At 44.0% G+C, this 18,473-nt stretch overlaps 1 protein-coding gene across 1 annotated transcript; it reads right to left on the bottom strand.

Moving 5' to 3' along the window:
* Positions 1–1,769: 1,769 nt before the first annotated feature.
* On the bottom strand, positions 1,770–17,009 carry slc7a8a (solute carrier family 7 member 8a; the record flags this gene model as incomplete). The annotated part of the gene is made up of 11 exons (XM_080838370.1): positions 1,770–1,915; positions 2,057–2,234; positions 3,446–3,595; positions 4,042–4,138; positions 5,207–5,310; positions 5,685–5,808; positions 7,178–7,331; positions 8,059–8,184; positions 11,495–11,646; positions 12,727–12,931; positions 16,871–17,009. 11 exons carry the CDS (start codon positions 17,007–17,009, stop codon positions 1,770–1,772), a joined length of 1,575 nt encoding a protein of 524 aa, XP_080694496.1.
* Between the last annotated feature and the right edge of the window lie 1,464 nt (positions 17,010–18,473).

Genomic DNA, 18,473 nt, shown 5'->3' with positions numbered 1-18,473 from the left:
TGTGGCTCACCTTGTCAACCCAGCTTAAGGTGATTATCTAGCATGAAAAGTGTCACAGTGACACAGTACATTTAGACAAGTGTACATAGGATGCAGAGGGGGGAAACACATTTTAAACTCCCAAGAACAGTGGGTACTCTGTGGGTACAAGATGAATATAATGCAAATGAAAATAATCAGATAGGGATGGATCCAATCAGATCTTAAAGAGTACTATGTCAAGAGTTAATCCTCTGTCACAATTATCTTTATTGCCAATCATTGGCGAAGTGTGGCTAAACACTGCGCCTTTCTCAGATGTGATCCATTTTTGCATAGCATTTGAGGCCATAAGCACAAGAAACAATTTATTTCAAGCCAACAAAATTCTGTGTCCCCGATAATCACACACCTTTGCAAAGACAATAAAAACCACTACAAGACACCTTTGACCTGTGGCTGAGTCAGTTGATGTACCCACTAGTCATGAATTTGATTTAGTTTGTAAATGCCCACCCAAAATTATTGAAGTGGGACATAACTCTATGGAGGTGTGGTTTTACACAGTGTTTTACAACAGTAGGTCCACTACAGGCAAAGCGAAGAGGACCTGCCTGACGACAGAGGGCAGCGGACTGGCAGTGTTGAACTACTGAGTAGCTTCATGTAAGTGTGTAGCTGTCTCTGAGTCTGGTCAGGCTGTCATACAAGTGAGTTTCTCATTAGCATTAGCATTGTACAACCACATACAGTCTCTCTCGCCCTGCCCTTCTGTGCGTTAGTGTCTGTCTGTGTGTAGAGGTGTCTCTTCACAATATTGGTTGCTACTGAGTTTCCTTTGGCAGGTGTTCCTATTTTAACAGTGTAACCTTGTTTCTTGGGATTTGTTTCTTCACTTGCTGGCTACAGTGTAATTCATTGCTCCCATCACCTGGATTGAATATCACAACCGAACCATTTAATACTCTAAAATTGTATCTCTTCAAAAAAGCAATAACAACAATAAAACTAATACCTAAGTACAGATTATATCATAATTAAGGCAATTAAAAGAGCTGGAACTGCTTTTGCACAGAGATAGGGTAGGCACCGAACCTTACCCGACACAGTTATAAACATTTGCCCCTGAAGCATTACAATTAGAGCCCAGAGTTGACCATAGATAAAAAAAAAAGAAACAATGACTGAAAATGAAAATAAAATAATAACAGCAATAAAGCTATAATGATAAAACAATTATCACAATTATAAAAAAATATTTTGGAATCAAGGTTGTCAACATTGAAAAATACCTATACTGTTCTTGATGTATTGGTGACATGACATTGATCACAAAAGCGTAATACTAGCACTGAAGGATCTTTGGGAGAGCAGTATTATAAAAAAAGAAGGAATAAAACAACAAAAAGAAAAAAACAAATAAAAGTGAAGTCGATCAGGCAGTTGCAATGTAGTGGGGATGCGTCTACACTGGAGTGTGCTGGGAGTGTGTGAAGCACAGGATGAGAGTGGAAGCCATGGAGAGGCGAGGAAGGCGAGAAGAAAGTGTCTTCTGTGTGTGTGTGTGTGTGTGTGTGTGTGTGTGTGTGTGAGGAGCTGACTGTCACATTCAGATCCAGCCCCTCCCCACACCCCCCACCCTAAAAACCTCGACTCTCAGTCCTCCAACAGGAGCCTCCTCATCTGTGTATCGTTCATGGGTATCGATTCAGTTGAAGAATACTAAGTATACTATTTGTGGTGTAGTGCCTCGTTTATGTGAATGAGTGAATGAATGGATGAGTGAGTGTTTAGCAGTCGGATTTCTGCATTTCTTCATCCTCTCCGGACAGAGGAGACTTCTCCTCTTTCATTTCAACTCCTGCATCGTCGTCTTTGTTGTCCTCCGCGGGGTAGACCACCATGCAGAACTTCTGTCCAACGTACGTCATCTTATCTGTGGGATTTATCGACAGAAAACAGCCATAAGTACTAGAAGGTGATGAATATTCTGTAACATAAAATGCTGCGTATTTGGTTAAAATCAGTGAAAATGCCACCGTGACGGAAGCGAGAGGACACAAGATGGCCGACGTACCAACAAAGGTGTTGAAGCACTGGGGCTTGTTCTCCCAGTATACGCCCAGGAAGTAGACAGGGACACCGGTGAGCATGATGGCCAGGCCGATGCCACACACCACAGGTTCAGAGTAGAGGGAGAAGATGAGGAGGAAGGCCCAGAAGAGCAAGTAGATCACCGGCCATATCAGACTGATCTGTGGGCGTGGTAACAAACAAGAGCAAGGAATGAGCACAGGTCATCATCAGCTGAGCCTTTTAAAACACACTTAAGTATATGCTTTAAAACCTAACACACTTAAGTATATGCTTTAAAACCTAACACACTTAAGTATATGCTTTAAAACCCAACACACTTAAGTATATGCTTTAAAACCTAACACACTTAAGTACATGCTTTAAACTCTAACAAACTTAAGTTTATGCTTTAAAACATAGGGTGACCATATTTGAGTTTGAGAAAAAGAGAGACACTTCATCGTGGGAGAAAGGGGCGTGGTAGTGTATAGCATACCTCCCCCTGCGACGATGTTTTATCATCTTGTTACACATTTTTTTTATTTTAGTCATTTAGCAGACGCTTTTATCCAAAGCGACTTACATGTATACACGCATACACACACTAAACGACTTCTCTACCTCCTGTACCACTGTCTCCCCTTCAGATGTCCCCTTCAGATGACCACGCCCCCTCCCCCAGCGACGAGGTTTTGCCATCTTTTCCACATGCAGATGTCATGTGCTGTTGTAAACAATGCAACTGAGTTGTTGCATTGTTTACAACAGCACATGACATTTGTGTAATGTGCTGTTGTAAACAATGCAACTGCTAGTTGTATTGTTTACAACAGCACATGACATCTGCATGTGGAAAAGCAAGGTGCTCAGTGTTGCCAGATTGGAAATGGCAAAGTATTGTACCAAATGCTCAAAATGATCGTCTTTGGAGGATAATTATCGTGCATCTGGCAACACTGAGAGGGCGGTCAACCAATGACAGTTCTCTTTACAGTCAGAGCTCGCGCAAGAAGGTGGAACGTAAGGGAGATACCCTTTCCAAAACTTGTAAGGGCGAAAAAAAGTAGTTTGTGAAAGACCCAGAGAAACAAACATCCGACGTGGCAAAATCCCGGACAGTTTTGGAATCCCTGCCGGATGCAATTTTTAGGTCTCAAAAAGAGGACATGTCCGGTTAAAAGAGGACGTCTGGTCACCCTATAAAACCTAACAAACTTAAGTATATGCTTTAAAACCTACGAACTTAAGAATATGCTTTAAAACCTAACACACTTAAAGCTTGCTATGTTTGCTGTATTCTGTACACGTCTTCAGCGCAAGCGTACTTTGCTGCGCAATAAAGTATTCCAAAAAAATACTATACATAAAAATGCTTATGCTCAAAGCTCACCTTGATTGGCCGATGCATTTCTGGCGCTTTGAAGCGCAGGACGATCTGCCCGGCGACAGTGACCCCGTAGAAGAGGTAGTTGATGAAGCCCACGTAGTTGATGAGAGTGTACATGTCACTGGTGCACAGCATGAGCAGGGTGGATATGCACTGTGTGGGAGGAATCATAACAGTCAGATGGGTCTGTCCCAACCCACTATGGAAATGGATAGAGATCAACCAGCACTGGGGCGTACAGCATTGACTAATCTTGTGGCACAGAACCCTGTGGTTTAACAGCCAACAGGTACACTAATATGTTCCATTTCCAAATCTTATAGTTAAGTCAGAACAGTAGGCTAAATCACAGGCTTAACAAGACCATCTTGAAATTCAGGTTTACCGCCTACGCTGAACAGTAGGCTAAATCAACAAGCTAAACAAGACAGTTTTGAAACTTAGGTCTACCACCTACGCTGAACAGTAGACTAAATAGCAAGCTAAATAGGTGGTAAACTTAGGTCTACCACCTACGCTGACTTTGTACTGACGTTCACAGAGTTAAAAACAGTGAAAGTGTACGGTCTTGGCATGCGGGGCTGATGTGATGTGCTTACAGTGAAGAGGAGAGCTGGGATGGGAGTGCAGCGATTCATGTGGATCATGGCCAGCAGTCTGGGGAGGTGGCCCTCTCTCGCCCCGGCGAAGAACAACCTGCAACAGGCACCGGGAAGAGATACATGTGGTCACTGTGGAAGATGATGTCTCACACACAATGGAAACAGACAGGGCAGACGCAGACACAGTCAAGTGACATCTATATAGATACTATTCAATGATCAAATGGGTGATGGCGGGTCAGTTAATGGGGAGATATTGGCGGGACAGCGGGATTAGAGACAGAAAAGAGACACTAGAGATTATTACAATGGGATTAGAGACAGAAAAGAGACACTAGAGATTATTACAGCGGTATTAGAGACAGAAAAGACACACTAGAGATTATTACCGCGGCATTAGAGACAGAAAAGAGACACTAGAGATTATTACAGCGGCATTAGAGACAGAAAAGAGACACTAGAGATTATTACAGTGGGATTAGAGACAGAAAAGAGACACTAGAGATTATTACAGCGGCATTAGAGACAGAAAAGAGACACTAGAGATTATTACAGCGGCATTAGAGACAGAAAAGAGACACTAGAGATTATTACAGTGAGATTAGAGACAGAAAAGAGACACTAGAGATTATTACAGCGGCATTAGAGACAGAAAAGAGACACTAGAGATTATTACCGCGGCATTAGAGACAGAAAAGAGACACTAGAGATTATTACAGTGAGATTAGAGACAGAAAAGAGACACTAGAGATTATTACAGCGGCATTAGAGACAGAAAAGAGACACTAGAGATTATTACAGTGGGATTAGAGACAGAAAAGAGACACTAGAGATTATTACCGCGGCATTAGAGACAGAAAAGAGACACTAGAGATTATTACAGTGAGATTAGAGACAGAAAAGAGACACTAGAGATTATTACAGCGGCATTAGAGACAGAAAAGAGACACTAGAGATTATTACAGTGGGATTAGAGACAGAAAAGAGACACTAGAGATTATTACAATTGGATTAGAGACAGAAAAGAGACACTAGAGATTATTACAGCGGTAGTGGCCATGCATAGGCACTAAGGGATTGGACAGATCTTCAGGCGTGTGAAGAGACAGACAGACAGATGGAGAGACAGACAGACAGATGAAGATATGATGAGACGACTGACCGGGATGAGGTGAAGAGGGAGCCGTTGACCCCCCCGAAGGTGGACAGAGCCACAGAGATGGGCATGATCCATGACATCACTCCCAGCAGCTTCTCACCAAACGTCTGGGAGCGAGAGACAGAGGGTTGGGTTGAATACACACTCTCACACTCGCACCGGAATACACGGACATACACACGCGTGCCTTCTTGTAGACACAGACTCAGAAATGATACAAGAATCCAATGGCAATGGAATTACGAAAATGGTTTGAAGGAAATGCTCGTCAAGGAAAATTCTGTATTCAATTAATTTTTTAATAAATGGGGCATCTTTACTTGATTGATCAAGGTATGTTTTTCAAATGATTAATTGATACAATGGCAGAGATGGTGCAGAATGTTCCATTAATGGATACAGCATATGTATTATCAGATGAAGTACATATCTAATTATTAACTATTAAGTAACAAGACAGGTAGTAAAACAGGTAACTCACCACAGCCACGGCATTGGACGCCAGCAGCTCCTGTGGACTCATGGCGGTGACGTAGGCGATGTTGGCAAAGACGTAAACAAATGTCACCAAGGGAATGGAGATGAAGATGGCACGAGGTAGGTTCCTGTTTAAAATGAAGAACAAATAGCACTTAGACAATCTGTTTTAGAACTTCTGTTGAAATAGCTTGGGCAAATGTGCTATTGTAGCTTGACATAAAACAGCAGAGGGAGACTAAGGCCCAATCTCAATACTTCCCCTTACCCCTTATCTTACCCCTTACCCTTGAAATCGCGCGTTCATGTGAGAGCTAGTGGCGTCTCAATACCCAACTTGATCAAGATTAAGGGGTAAGGTTAAGGGGTGTATGGCCCTCGTTTTTGAGATGATCGGAGAGCTACCTTAACTCCAAGGGCTATCCCAGAGCACACTGCGAAACCAGCTCGGGAATTTTCAAAAAAACATGGCTGCTTGAAGCGAGGAATATTTTACATGAATAAAGCTATCTACACAACTTTTCATATGTTTATAATGACTCGGTTTGATCTGAAAAGTGCTACTCGAACGATGCATAGTAATGTCGGTCTTAACTGCAGCTTTCAAACGGTAGTTTTTAGGATACAATTAGCGCGTATACCACCACTCCATTGGCTTATATGGTAGCTTGCCAGCTATCATGCTACATACACTACATGTAAGTTTTTTTGGCTTATAATTAATTTAAAAATGACGACAGTCTTGTTTCGTGCTCTACACAGTTGTATACATATATATTTGCAACCATGTTCTTCATTAGACTTTTTTTAAATCGCTAGTTTCATAGCTCATACAGTCACGCATGACGTCCCGAAACCGAGTGGCGTCTCATTTCATAGGGGAAAGATCTCAGCCCTTGGCCCTTACACTTGCAAGTGCTAGGGTTAAGACTAAGACAAGACTAAGCAAAAGGGGCAAGGAGAAGAATCGAGATTCGGCCTAACAATACATTTTATTCAGTGGAAGAACTGTAGCTGATAATCTGTACATTTCACTGGACTGCAAAAAACCTCACTGAGCAAATCATTGCTGTTATCACAATGCAAAGTTCTATGTGGCTACACAATCAGATGCTACTCTTTCAGGCTTTGTTTATCAAAGTGTGTGTTGTTTACTTCATAAAGTGTTCTGGACTTGTGTGCCCCTTTTCTGTTTGTCCTTAGGCTGCATTCCTGAATGTGAGTTAAGCCCTAACAAGGCCTAAATTGTGTTTTGGCTGCTGAACCTCTGTGTCGTTTGTTTGTGTTGTGTGGTTTGTTTGTTTTTGCGGCTAAACACTTGTGTTCTTGTTGCCTCTCCCAAAGGACCAGACCATGTCTGTCCCTGGGTTCAGTTCATGCTCTTCCGGATGGATAAGTACGTGTATATCTATTCTCTATCTATACTCTATTTAGGTATATAGTCTCTCATTGTGGAATTGTTACACACTGTGTAGTGGATAGTAGACGGTAACTTACACATAGGGGTCAACCAGCTCCTCAGTCACGTAGTTGAGGAAGTTCCAGCCCCCATAGGCAAAGCTGCCTTGTAAGAATGCGAGAGCAATCAAGCCCACATCATACTCCTGGAAAGGCTCAAAGGCATGGGCAGGCTCCAGCCAGTAATACTCTCCTACACAGACAAGGAAAGACAGTAGGAACGGTCAAAATCATTATCAGAGATCCTTTGTTCATGAATGACCTTCACATATGGTCTGTAAAGTGGTCTTTGCTGTACCCTTGTCGGTCATGTGGTCTGTCTGTCTAAAACTGCGGTCACATCTCTCTCTCTAACCCTGGCATACTCTCTCTCTTTCTTTCTCTCTCTCTCTTTCTCTCCTTGTCATTCTCTCTCCCATCTCTCCTCTGCATTCCAGTGAGAACTCTCTAATGACCCTACACAAGACTCAGTGAGTCACCTGGTGGGGTTTAGCATGAGCGTCATACCAGCGCCTCCTCCCCATGTGGTCTCTGTGCATCCCGCTAATGACCACAGCTGTCACTCAGGCGCATTATCGGGGCCTCGCGAAACAACAGGTCCTCATTGGCCTTATTATTTCTGACCCACTGTGACATGCCGCTGGGCATGCCAAATTCCCATTGTTGGCTTTTATTGTTTTCTCTGGGCTAGTCGCTTTGAACCCGGTGACTTTTGCTCTGCAAACAGCGAGAACTCTTCCAGACTCAAAGGGCTGCCATATCTCTCTGGGGTTTTTCCTAACAGGAAGAGAACTCTTTTTTTGATATTTTGATATGGAGGACTAGTTCTGAGCACACACACACACACAAGCGCTCACACAAGCGCTCACACACACGCACACAAACACACACGGGTGCAGAGACTGACAGGTAGCACCTACCCTTGCAGATCTGCACAATGCCCATGATGATGATGAGCAACAAGGCGAGGAGCTTCCCTGCAGTGAAAACGTCCTGGACGCGTGTAGCCCAGCGCACACTGGAACAGTTGATCCATGTCAGCAGCACTGGAGAGAGAGAGAGAGAGAGAGAGGGTCACCTAAGCATTCTGAGACAATATTCAAAATGGCTGTAAATGGGCACCATAAGGAATTTTCCATGTGCTTTGAATAGCTAGCAACACAGATGACTGACTGAACTCCATGAGTGGTCCACTACTGGAGTAGTACTTCTAGTGAAAAAGATACTATTCACAAAAAACAAGACAACGATACAGTGACCTCAAATAAACTCACAGTTTGATATTGGCCAGAGGTGACTGACTGGGCTATGTAATATACAAAAACGGTAATATTAGGTGAGATAACACCTTAACAGAAACTTGAAAAGTATGCAATATATATATATATTTATATACATATACTGTATATAGGATGTGTGTTTGTGAGGGTTTTACTCTTGCAAGTGTCTCAGCAGTACCATGAAGGGTGTGTCTAATCAAACACGGGTCAACTTTTACTTCCAACTGTACTGTCTGTTGGAACTTTGACCCCTCTGTTGTAACCGTCATGTCTTTTCATGGCCTCTCTCCTTTTCTCTTGAGCTGCAATCATGTCTTTCTATTATATTCTTACAGCAATGCTTAAACAGACTTCAGAATCAAACTATTAGACCAAACTACCTTTTTAATAATTACATTTTAGTCTGTGAGAAATTAACATGATTTTGTGATCCATTTGGCAATAACACACCAAGAACTGTGGTGTTTTTCTCCTTCTAATGAGGGAACTAGGGAACAATCACTTCTGCCAAAAAAACCAACCTCAAGTGCATCATCAGCTGAACAGCTGTTGTGCAAGTATGTTTGCTGTCAAGTGGTCACTTGCTGAGTATGTGTTCCGTGTGAGTATTTTAATCTGGCTCGTGTCTAACAACACCATAGTTGCTGATATCAGTGGCTGTCTGGGGCTATTTTGTTACATGTAAGCAAAGCTCAGGGTGAAGAGGATATGGACATTGAATCATGTGAGCTGACGACTTCATCCTTTGAAGCCTCAACATACTCTGTTGCTTAACTTTAGTGCTGACAAAGCTAATGACATTCCTGAATAAGATGCACACATAGCTGGGTTGTATTGAGTCATCATATATCATCAGCTAGGTACATAAATGCAGATTTTGTTAGCCACTCAATTCAATTTTATCTGACTAGCACATTGCTGTTAGGCTACTTCAACTTCAGGTATCAATGCCTACAGCAACCGCAAACAATGAAAACAAACCAATTTTAGAGAAAGGAAGCCTTCTAAAAAATTAAAATGATTGTGCCTTGGCTGCCTTGATAAAATAAGGCAGGTTGAGATGAGTTTTCTCTCTGAATTAGTCAGTTCACTAGTTCAGGGGATTGCACAAGCCTGTACTTGACACCCAATTATAGGACAAAAAAACAACATAGACTTGGTAGTGCAACTAGCCAGTAGCTTTGCTGTTGGCTATACATGTGCTCCAGATTGAACTTATTCACCCCTATGCAGGCAGCAAATGGGGCTGGGGGGGGGGGGGGGGGGGGGGGGGGGGCTGTTCCCTCCTTTCCTTCCATGAATCGTTACTTCTAGGTTCATTCGTATTTGTATTTAGAGTATAGATTTGAAAGGGATGGGACACACCCTTGAACACACACATACGCAAATTTGTAATCAGTTACTCTCACTATTAGTTACTTCCATGAACTCAACGGTTACTGTACGAGTGGTTTCTTGGGCTCTGAGAAAAGGGCAGACCTGTGGTGCAGTAGTACTGCCGTATGAGAGGAACATACATCATCCTCTGGCTCTCTCCCCCTGTCTCGAGGTAACAGCCATGTGGGGACCACCCCATAAAAAAACAGACGGAAAAGAAAATAATGGAGGGCTGGAGTGTAGATGGCATAATATTTAGTCTTAACCTTTCACCCACTTTGATCGGATTAGCCAAAACACTGAAACCGAACAAAAACATGACAAACCTACCAAAAACAAAACATCACCGCTCTGCTTTTTTCCACAATCTGCCTGACAACATCTATCCAATAGCCTATCAGATAACACAGTGCTTTCTCTCAGCAAAGACCAATCAGAACGCAGTGTTCAGAGGCAGTCCTACTTCCTTGATACCAGAATGTTTGAAAACAATACAGAGCGTTGCCTAAGCTTGCAAAAATCTAGTGCAGACCTCACAGACCTAACTGCTTTGCTCAGGTACTTTCAGCTGATGGCGTAATCATCTGACAGACAGTTAGGGTTAAGATAATGCCATCTGACAAAACAACAAGAAGGATTTGTAAACCAGTTTAGAAGATCAAACAGAAATGGCCCAGACTAGTCAAAATCTACTTACCACCTAAAACAGGAGCCATAAGAGAGATTATTGCCAGGCCATCTCAGTGCAGAAGCACACAATTTGGCCACATTGAGTTATCAAGGGAACATCTCTTATTGTAGGAAAGACTATTATGAGAAAACTCCTTTTATTCTAGGAAAGAGTATTATGAGGGACAGATATTGCATAGTTTGATGGGAAGGCATGTTGTCAGTGGTTGAATTTCAACCGTTCCTAAAAAAGGGTGATGGATGTTGCGCTAAAGTCGAGGGTCTTCGCACCCACCTCCCACCCGTCTCTCTGTCTCTCTGCCTCCGTCTATACACATCTTGTCAAATTTAGGACGTGCATGAGAAGGTTGTAGAGAGGCCAAGCCCTGGCCCTTTTCGACGCCGCATAAAGACATCCACCCATTCGTCTTCATATTTGGCTTCTTCTTCTACCTTTCCTCCTTCTCCTTCTCGTCTCTAAGCATCTTCTCACAACCTCTCCATTCTGCCCACTCCTCGTTGGGTCATCTCTTGATCATTCACGTGGCCATCTCCCTCTGCGCTACGGTTTTTTGTCGCCCCGATGCTATCGCTCCCTCCCCCTTTTCTCACTCTGTTGCTACTCCATTGGAGTCACACCGTCCCGGCTGACAACATATAAACACACAGCCTTTGGCACTACAGCGAGCTACTATTTGAAACAATGTTTGGCATGTGCAGGGTGACAACTGATTGACTTTCACCTAGGTGTCCCTTCAGACCCGTGCAAAGTGACACTCAAATCAGGCATGCCCTGAATGGGGTATTCATGTGGACAATGTTCAGGTTCGACCATTTTCCCGGTGTATGTTTGTCTATCTGGACCCCACCTCCCGCCACCCACTTTGTTCCCACAGATACTCTCTTACGATACACTTGTTCTTTCCCAGACCTTCCATTCCCTAATCTCTCCCACCCCTTCCTTTTTTTTAAACACTTATACTTTGTGTGCCCCCCCCCCCCCCCCCTTCCTCCCTCGACAGGTACTCACACAGGCAGACTCCAGCCAGCAGACGCAGGCCGTTCTCCGGGGGGAAGCAGGTGGGGAAGAGGGGCTGCAGCACGTAGTTGGAGAAGGTGAGGGCGATGACGGCCTGGTTGGTGGGGTAGATCACCAGTACGGCGATCCACAGCCTCAGGAATCTGAGCAAAGCAAAGTGGTCTGATTAGCGTGATGCACACAGCACAAGCACACACCCATTCAAACACACATGCACATAGAAACACACACACACACTCCTATTCAAACATACATACACATAGAAACACACATTTCACATTGGCATCTGTATACAAATGTATTGGGGATTATATATTTTACAAGGGGGGAAAACAAATAGGTTGGTGTTTTATAATACTTTTACTCGACGCTAATGCTTTACTCTACACATGATCACAGCATTAATAAACTTAGGAATCCAATGATCCTCTTGCATTTGTTGTGGCCTCATGACACAAATACTCCATAGCTAAAGGTCACAGAGTTTTCTCTTTTCGTTGAGGGTTACTGGAGTTCATGATCCTATTAGTGTGTATTTGCGGGCGAAAGCAGCAGGACTAGTGCATGCTTTTGGGCAGGGCACTCTCCTCACGCTCCACTACTTCCACTACTTCATATTAGCTTTCCTGTCTCTCAAAAGCAATACCTCGTGGCCACCCCAAGTAGGCCTCCAACCCTTTGATTAAAGAGGGAAAGAGGGAATTCCACAAAAACATCCCAAGGTGTTAGCCAGCATGTCTTCTCAGGTCAGAAAGCGCACAATCCTCTCGCTTCTCTTTGCTGCTTTGTAGAACTAGCGCTGAGAACTGCTGCAGATTATGTCTAATTTATGAACCAGTCACAGCATGTCATTTTCACCTTGGCTACTTTCCCACTCTCAGGATGACCTATTTCTCAGTGTGTTCTGTCTAGAGTAAAAGACAACCCAAGGCTCTGCAGTCATTCTGTGCTATAGTTTGTCATGAGACCACACACGTTCTAGGTTGTTGTGTGGTTTCTGCTGGCAGTACCAGAACACTCAGGTACTCAAAAACAAGAAGAGAAAACCTCCTTCCTGAAACAAGACAACAGGAAGTGGTATTCTGCACATGCTTAGCCACGCTACTGTAGCTCGTCTTTTGTATAGACCTTGGCGGACCTAAATTCTCAACAAGAAACAAACAGCTTGTTTTCACATAAATTCACATCTCTTTTTCTCAAGTCGTATCAACTCAGAAACGTACCCGGCCAGTCCACCAAAGATGTCCTTGACATATGCGTAGTCGCCTCCAGACTTGGGGATAGTGACGCCCAGCTCAGCATAGCAGAGTGCACCGATGGCAGTGATGACGCCGGTGACGATCCATACGATCAGAGCCAAGCCCACTGAGCTGGCATTCTCCAGAACCCCCTTAGGGCTCACAAAGATCCCTGATCCGATAATGTTACCTAGAGGTGGGCAACAGATGAAAGGATTATTAGCTGCAAGCATCATTTACAGTAGCTCACAGCACACAAGACAGGACGAGAAGAACTTTTCAGAGTTAAGTGAAAGAAACAACATTGCAAACTTGTTGTCAAAATGATTTCATTAACTTTATGGTCAGTGAATGGTCTGCAGCCAAGGAGTCATTACTTTAACACCACTTGAACAAACATAATGGCGTGGCAGATTCACTACAACAGGAAAAATTCTAAAACCCCTTAATTACTGAGAACTACAAGATACTATGAATGTGAATAACTGCTTGGGGAAGGGACAAAGGACAGGGAGGGAACAAGAGAACACAGAAGTAAAGAGGAGATGGAATTTGCTGAGTCAGTCTTAAATATGTCTGACCACTGTGAAAAGGGAAAGGGTGACTGAGTGCATCAACTACAGTGGAACGCAACTGGGGTCAGGGGGCTGGATTATAAATCTTAATAATGCATTGATGCCCTATATAAGCATCCAAACCTCTGGGCGCTCAGATCTAAAACATACAGACAGAGAGAGAGAGAGAGCAGTCTGTTCCACATGAAAAGATCCATGTACATCTCTGGTCTGATTCAGTTGACAGCTTCCCGAGTGGTGCCCATGTCAGGGATCAATCTAAGCCTGGATCAAAGGTGAGGAGCCTCACAACTAGATTTGGCTCTGTGTATTCTGGAGCATTGTACTTGACCCCACCCTGCAACCCCCCCCAAATCGCCCCTCACTCACCCCTTAGCGCTGAAACTAACAACTGGGGCAAAGGTTGGATGTTTGAGGCCGACCGGGCAGATTCCAGTGCAAGACTGCGGAGGCCTCAGTCACTGTACAGAGTTCAAAGGTGGCCATTCCTGCATGCGGAGCGACCATGTGAAATATCTGGATCATGAAGGACCCCTTGGAGAAGGTAAAACTTTGGGAGCAGTCCCTGCAGAAGGGGGGGGGGGGGGCACCTCCAGCTAGCTGTCACTCACAGACAACCACCACTGGAGGTGAGCACACGTGCGTACTGCCATGTCCCTCAAGTACCGTGCGTTTGCTCAACGTGTGTTCTCCCTTTACTACAGTTGACTTGCATGTGTTTTGACAATCTCTTATTATACTGCTGGGATACATTACAATGGTCACAGATGGCGTAACCAGGGACTGGCAACTCTTTGTAATATTCATGCATTTGTTAATTTAGTGTTTTGGAGTGTCTTTTTGTGTGTTTTCTTTAGACAAATCCATACTAAACCTCCCCCTTAACTTGTCTTAAAGCTTACCATATGCACCAGTATGCTGTTGCATAACATTTTATGGTCACAGGAATAGTGTTTCATACTCCTTGGCTGGGTGACGCTCGAGGAGAGGAACTGGAGTGAGCTGGTTTGGGCTAGAGCTTGGAAATACGACTTGCCAAAGTAATGTACAGACTTACTGGATCAGGTCAGATGGCCAAAGCCTAAGATCAGCGGAGCCGTTTTGCCAAGTTATCTTGTCTGGGGCCTTATGGACATCCCTCTACAAGGTCAAAGGTCAAAACAGGGTCTAGTATGCTGACTCGTGTGAAATACAATGCACATGCTTGTTGGTTTCCTGTCCCCTTTTTGAAGCCAACTTCCTCCTAGGCATGAATCTACCGACGAGGGAAACGTTTCTTTCTGACATTTCCACTATAAATCAAGATTCTTCTAACTCCAGTGGAAAAGAGCCCCCCACTAAATCCCCAAACGACCCAGTATTGATCTTGCTTTATCGACCTCCTTCGCTGTAAGAGCCCTGTGAATTAAACCCTGTGAGAATTAGATCACGTGACGTCAGCTACAACTTCCATCCCTCTCTGTGGGGAGCTGGTTTCGACAGTGGGATCCATCATGCCAAAGAAAGAGATTTGCATCAATATGCTGAGCTACCAACAACACATTCATTTCAATAACTTTAAGCATTAACTAATTGCATTTGCAAGGATCTGTAATACGGCCAATAAAGAATGGAACTCCAACAGAGGATTTACACGCTGCATGCTATTCCTGGGCTCAATCAATGCCACATGCATAAAATGTACTTTGGGATTAATAAAGTATCCATCTATCCATCTATCCATCTATCCATGCTGTGAAAACAAACATGGCCCCATAAAAGGCTCACAGGGAATCTCCTGGTAGTTTACGAGCTAAATCATGGTTTCCAAGGCTGCAACTATCAAGATTTGCCAATTCTGTGATATCAAGCAGGGCTTGGAAGTAAAAGCCCAGCAGCTAGCTATGATAATGCAGCTAAGCTCAAAGTCCTAAGGTGCTTTTGCACAGGCCTGCATGTGCAGGGGGGGGAAGTGGAGTGGCATGCAGGTAGTCATTTCCTCAAAGACCCGCTGAGCTGTGGCACATTACTACGTGAGCTTTGCGCTGTGCTTCCATTCAGACTCAAATCCCACTACCGAGTGCTCCTGCTGCGACGCAGCCTGGACGAGCCTGCGCTTGGCCATCCTCCAGAAACCCACGGAGGCAGCACCATCAGCACTTCTCAGACGGCAGAGTTAGAGGCTAATGGGCTCCGGTGGCTGAGGCAGGCGTCAGGAATGAGCCGGGAGTTCTCAAATCCCGTCAGTGTTAGCTCCTCCTGAGCCCTCATGACTGCATTGCTTTGATTAACACTACCTCTTATTTCCCTTTCATTCCTGGTCAAGAATGCACCTTCATGTAAGCTATTGGCAACTACCATACCACACCCCAACCCCCTCACCCCCCCAACCAAACTCCAGGCTTCTTTTCTTAAGTTCCCAAAAGCCTGCTTGTGAACCCACCTCACACACTCCTGCCACCTTTGAGATAAACCCCACGTGACCAAGCCGCACAGGCAAGACTGCAGCCACCGAGCGGAGCCAACGAAGGGCATTATCTGGGCAAAGGTCTTCTTCCAGCCAACCATGGACTGCTGGAGATTTATGTGTCGAGGCCGATAGGGAAGACGATTGTGTTTGACTGCTCTTTCATGGCTTCTGAGAAAGCCCACTGAAGCACACTCAGAACAAAGGCTAATTGTGATGATGAGCCGTGGCAGTCATCTGATAAGACCATTCACGTGAGGCAGGTTTACTGCTGTTGAATGAGTGACCCGATCAAGGCCGCTTATCACTCAGGTGACTTGCCTGAAGGCTAGGAGTCTATATGCCTGAGCAGCACCATTTAAGTCAATTAACATGCCAGGTTAGTTCAAAGGAAATGGTCATCATTAATGAGTCACTTTTACAAGGTAATTATGATGTAGTGCGCTTTCTGATGAGGGAAAGTGATGCATTAAGACATCACCGGTTGCCACAGAGATGACACCTGCAGTCCTTGTGGATGCCTCCCCATGTTCATCTGTCTTGGTTTCCATGGTAACTCTCTATATGACATCACCTTCAAGGTCAGAGAATCTCTTCTCATCAGACTGGAAGCAGCAGGCCACATAGCCTTGATTAAAGACATCTAAGGATAATCAGAGTCTAGCCTTACACAGCCACACAATTACTAATTGTGCCTTTTAATTATGATAACTACACCTGGTAAAACCTGCCTTCTCTGACACCTAGGCTAGGTTGTGTTGACATTGACCTACTGAGACATTGGATCTTAAAAATCAGAAAATAGATTATGGATGAGGGCTGAACTTGACCTTGCCCTAACACAGGCAGCCCTTACTCATAAAGACTTAGCACATGGGGTTTTCTCTCATGTTTCTTATTATATATGTTTTTTTAATATTGTATATTGTTCTACAAAGTAAAACTACACAAGAAGCTTCTGACATACAGTGCCAGAAAGAAGGAAAATAGTACAAAAGGTTAAGGGACACACAACTTGCCCGTTGCCATAGGCTACTATCAGTTATAGAGATAAAGAAAGGGAGATAGGCTGCAAGATGTTTGTAAGACATCACGCTTTTGAACTTACCGACGATAATGCCACAGGCACTGACCAGCCCAATCTCTTTCTTCAGGGCCACTCCACCACCTGAGTCCTTCCCGCTTTCTGATGGAGCGTCTCCAGACGACACTGCTGTGCCTGCACGTTGCCTCGGCCCATCACTCATTGCGCCGATTGAGTTGTTGAATCCTTACGACGGCACTTGCTGGTTTCTTGTAGTGTCTGGTGGCGTGTGTGTTTCAGTGTCAGCGCAGTGACTTGCCAGCAGCTTCGATCAGGTAGCACCGAGGATGTTTTGAGTAGCCTATATAAAATTCTATGCAATGACACTAGCAAAAAAACACGTCAGATCCCAGTCATTGTTCGCTCGAGGGAATTATTTGGTAAGTAGGCTACTTCTGTTGCAGAGCACCAAAGTTCGTTATGAATAAAAAAAAAAAAAAAGTCACTTCAGCGAATGCGCCTTGAAAATGTCTCGAGAGAATTAAAAAACTATTTTATAATAGCAGCACGATTGCACTCACACGTAACGCCGAGTTGCTGCTAGATTTAACTAAACTGAACACCTTTAAATGAATCAAAGAGACCAGCTCGACATTTCCGTCCTAAAATACACCAAAGCTGATGACACCTCTTCTACTTTTCCTCTCAGTTTTCGGACATGTGCATTCAAACACAAGAGATAAGAAAAATACATACAGGGTAGTTGCTTCCTGAAATGTCCTCAGATTGTTCTTATTTTAAATTGACATCAGTCTCCAAAAGGCAAAAACTGTAAAAATTGGAATGTTCCTTTTTGTTGTCAAGTGGTATTTTCCGTTTCAGAAATGCTGCTCTTCCGTGTCCCAGGTGAGGAGTCGAAAAGGCACGAGCATCCTCACCAAACAAACAAATTGACTTGGATAAACACCGGGTAAAATAGCATCCGTTGGACCGTACCGGTAGTCTATTTGGCGTCCTGATTTCGATTCGATTGATATGTGGGGATGTATTTATCCGATATTCCGCCACCCCTCACATAAGTACAGTAACGCCTCCCCTTTTCCCGCCCCCCTGCCACCGCGAACGCCAACCCCCTCCTCCACCACCAACCCCCACACAGCTGAAGACATGTTTTCTATGCGTGACCCTCCCCCAGATCAAAGACAGCCTTACCGTTGTCAACTATTAGTGCCCCATCCATACCCATTGAAAATGTGATCTGTTAACAATTAACACAATCAATCAACAATCAAGATTGATTGATTAATCTCTCTCTGATTGGCTTTATGACTTTGGCATGACTCTAATGGTATAATTGCCCAAAGCATAGAACAATAGTACAATGATAAAATGTATAGAAGTAAATGCTCTGTCTTTCTCGATTGCTTTCACACACACACACACACACACACACACACACACACACATACTCAAGTTATCAGGCTTTCAAAGACCCCTGTCAACCTCTATGTGAATGTCAAAAAGCACTTATGACTTTCTAATTGAAATAAGCAGTGTCTAGTACTCAGCCTCCAGCCAACTGTGTTGGATATGGACTTGAACAGTAGGTGCTGCTGTGACCTTTTGTCACCAGATGACCTACTATGCTACCATAGGCTGTAAAAAATAAATACAAAAATGTGTCGCC

The sequence above is a fragment of the Sprattus sprattus genome (assembly GCF_963457725.1).
Source record: "Sprattus sprattus genome assembly, chromosome: 5".
Lineage (NCBI taxonomy): Eukaryota > Metazoa > Chordata > Actinopteri > Clupeiformes > Clupeidae > Sprattus > Sprattus sprattus.
This window is presented reverse-complemented; position numbering and strand designations above follow the sequence as displayed.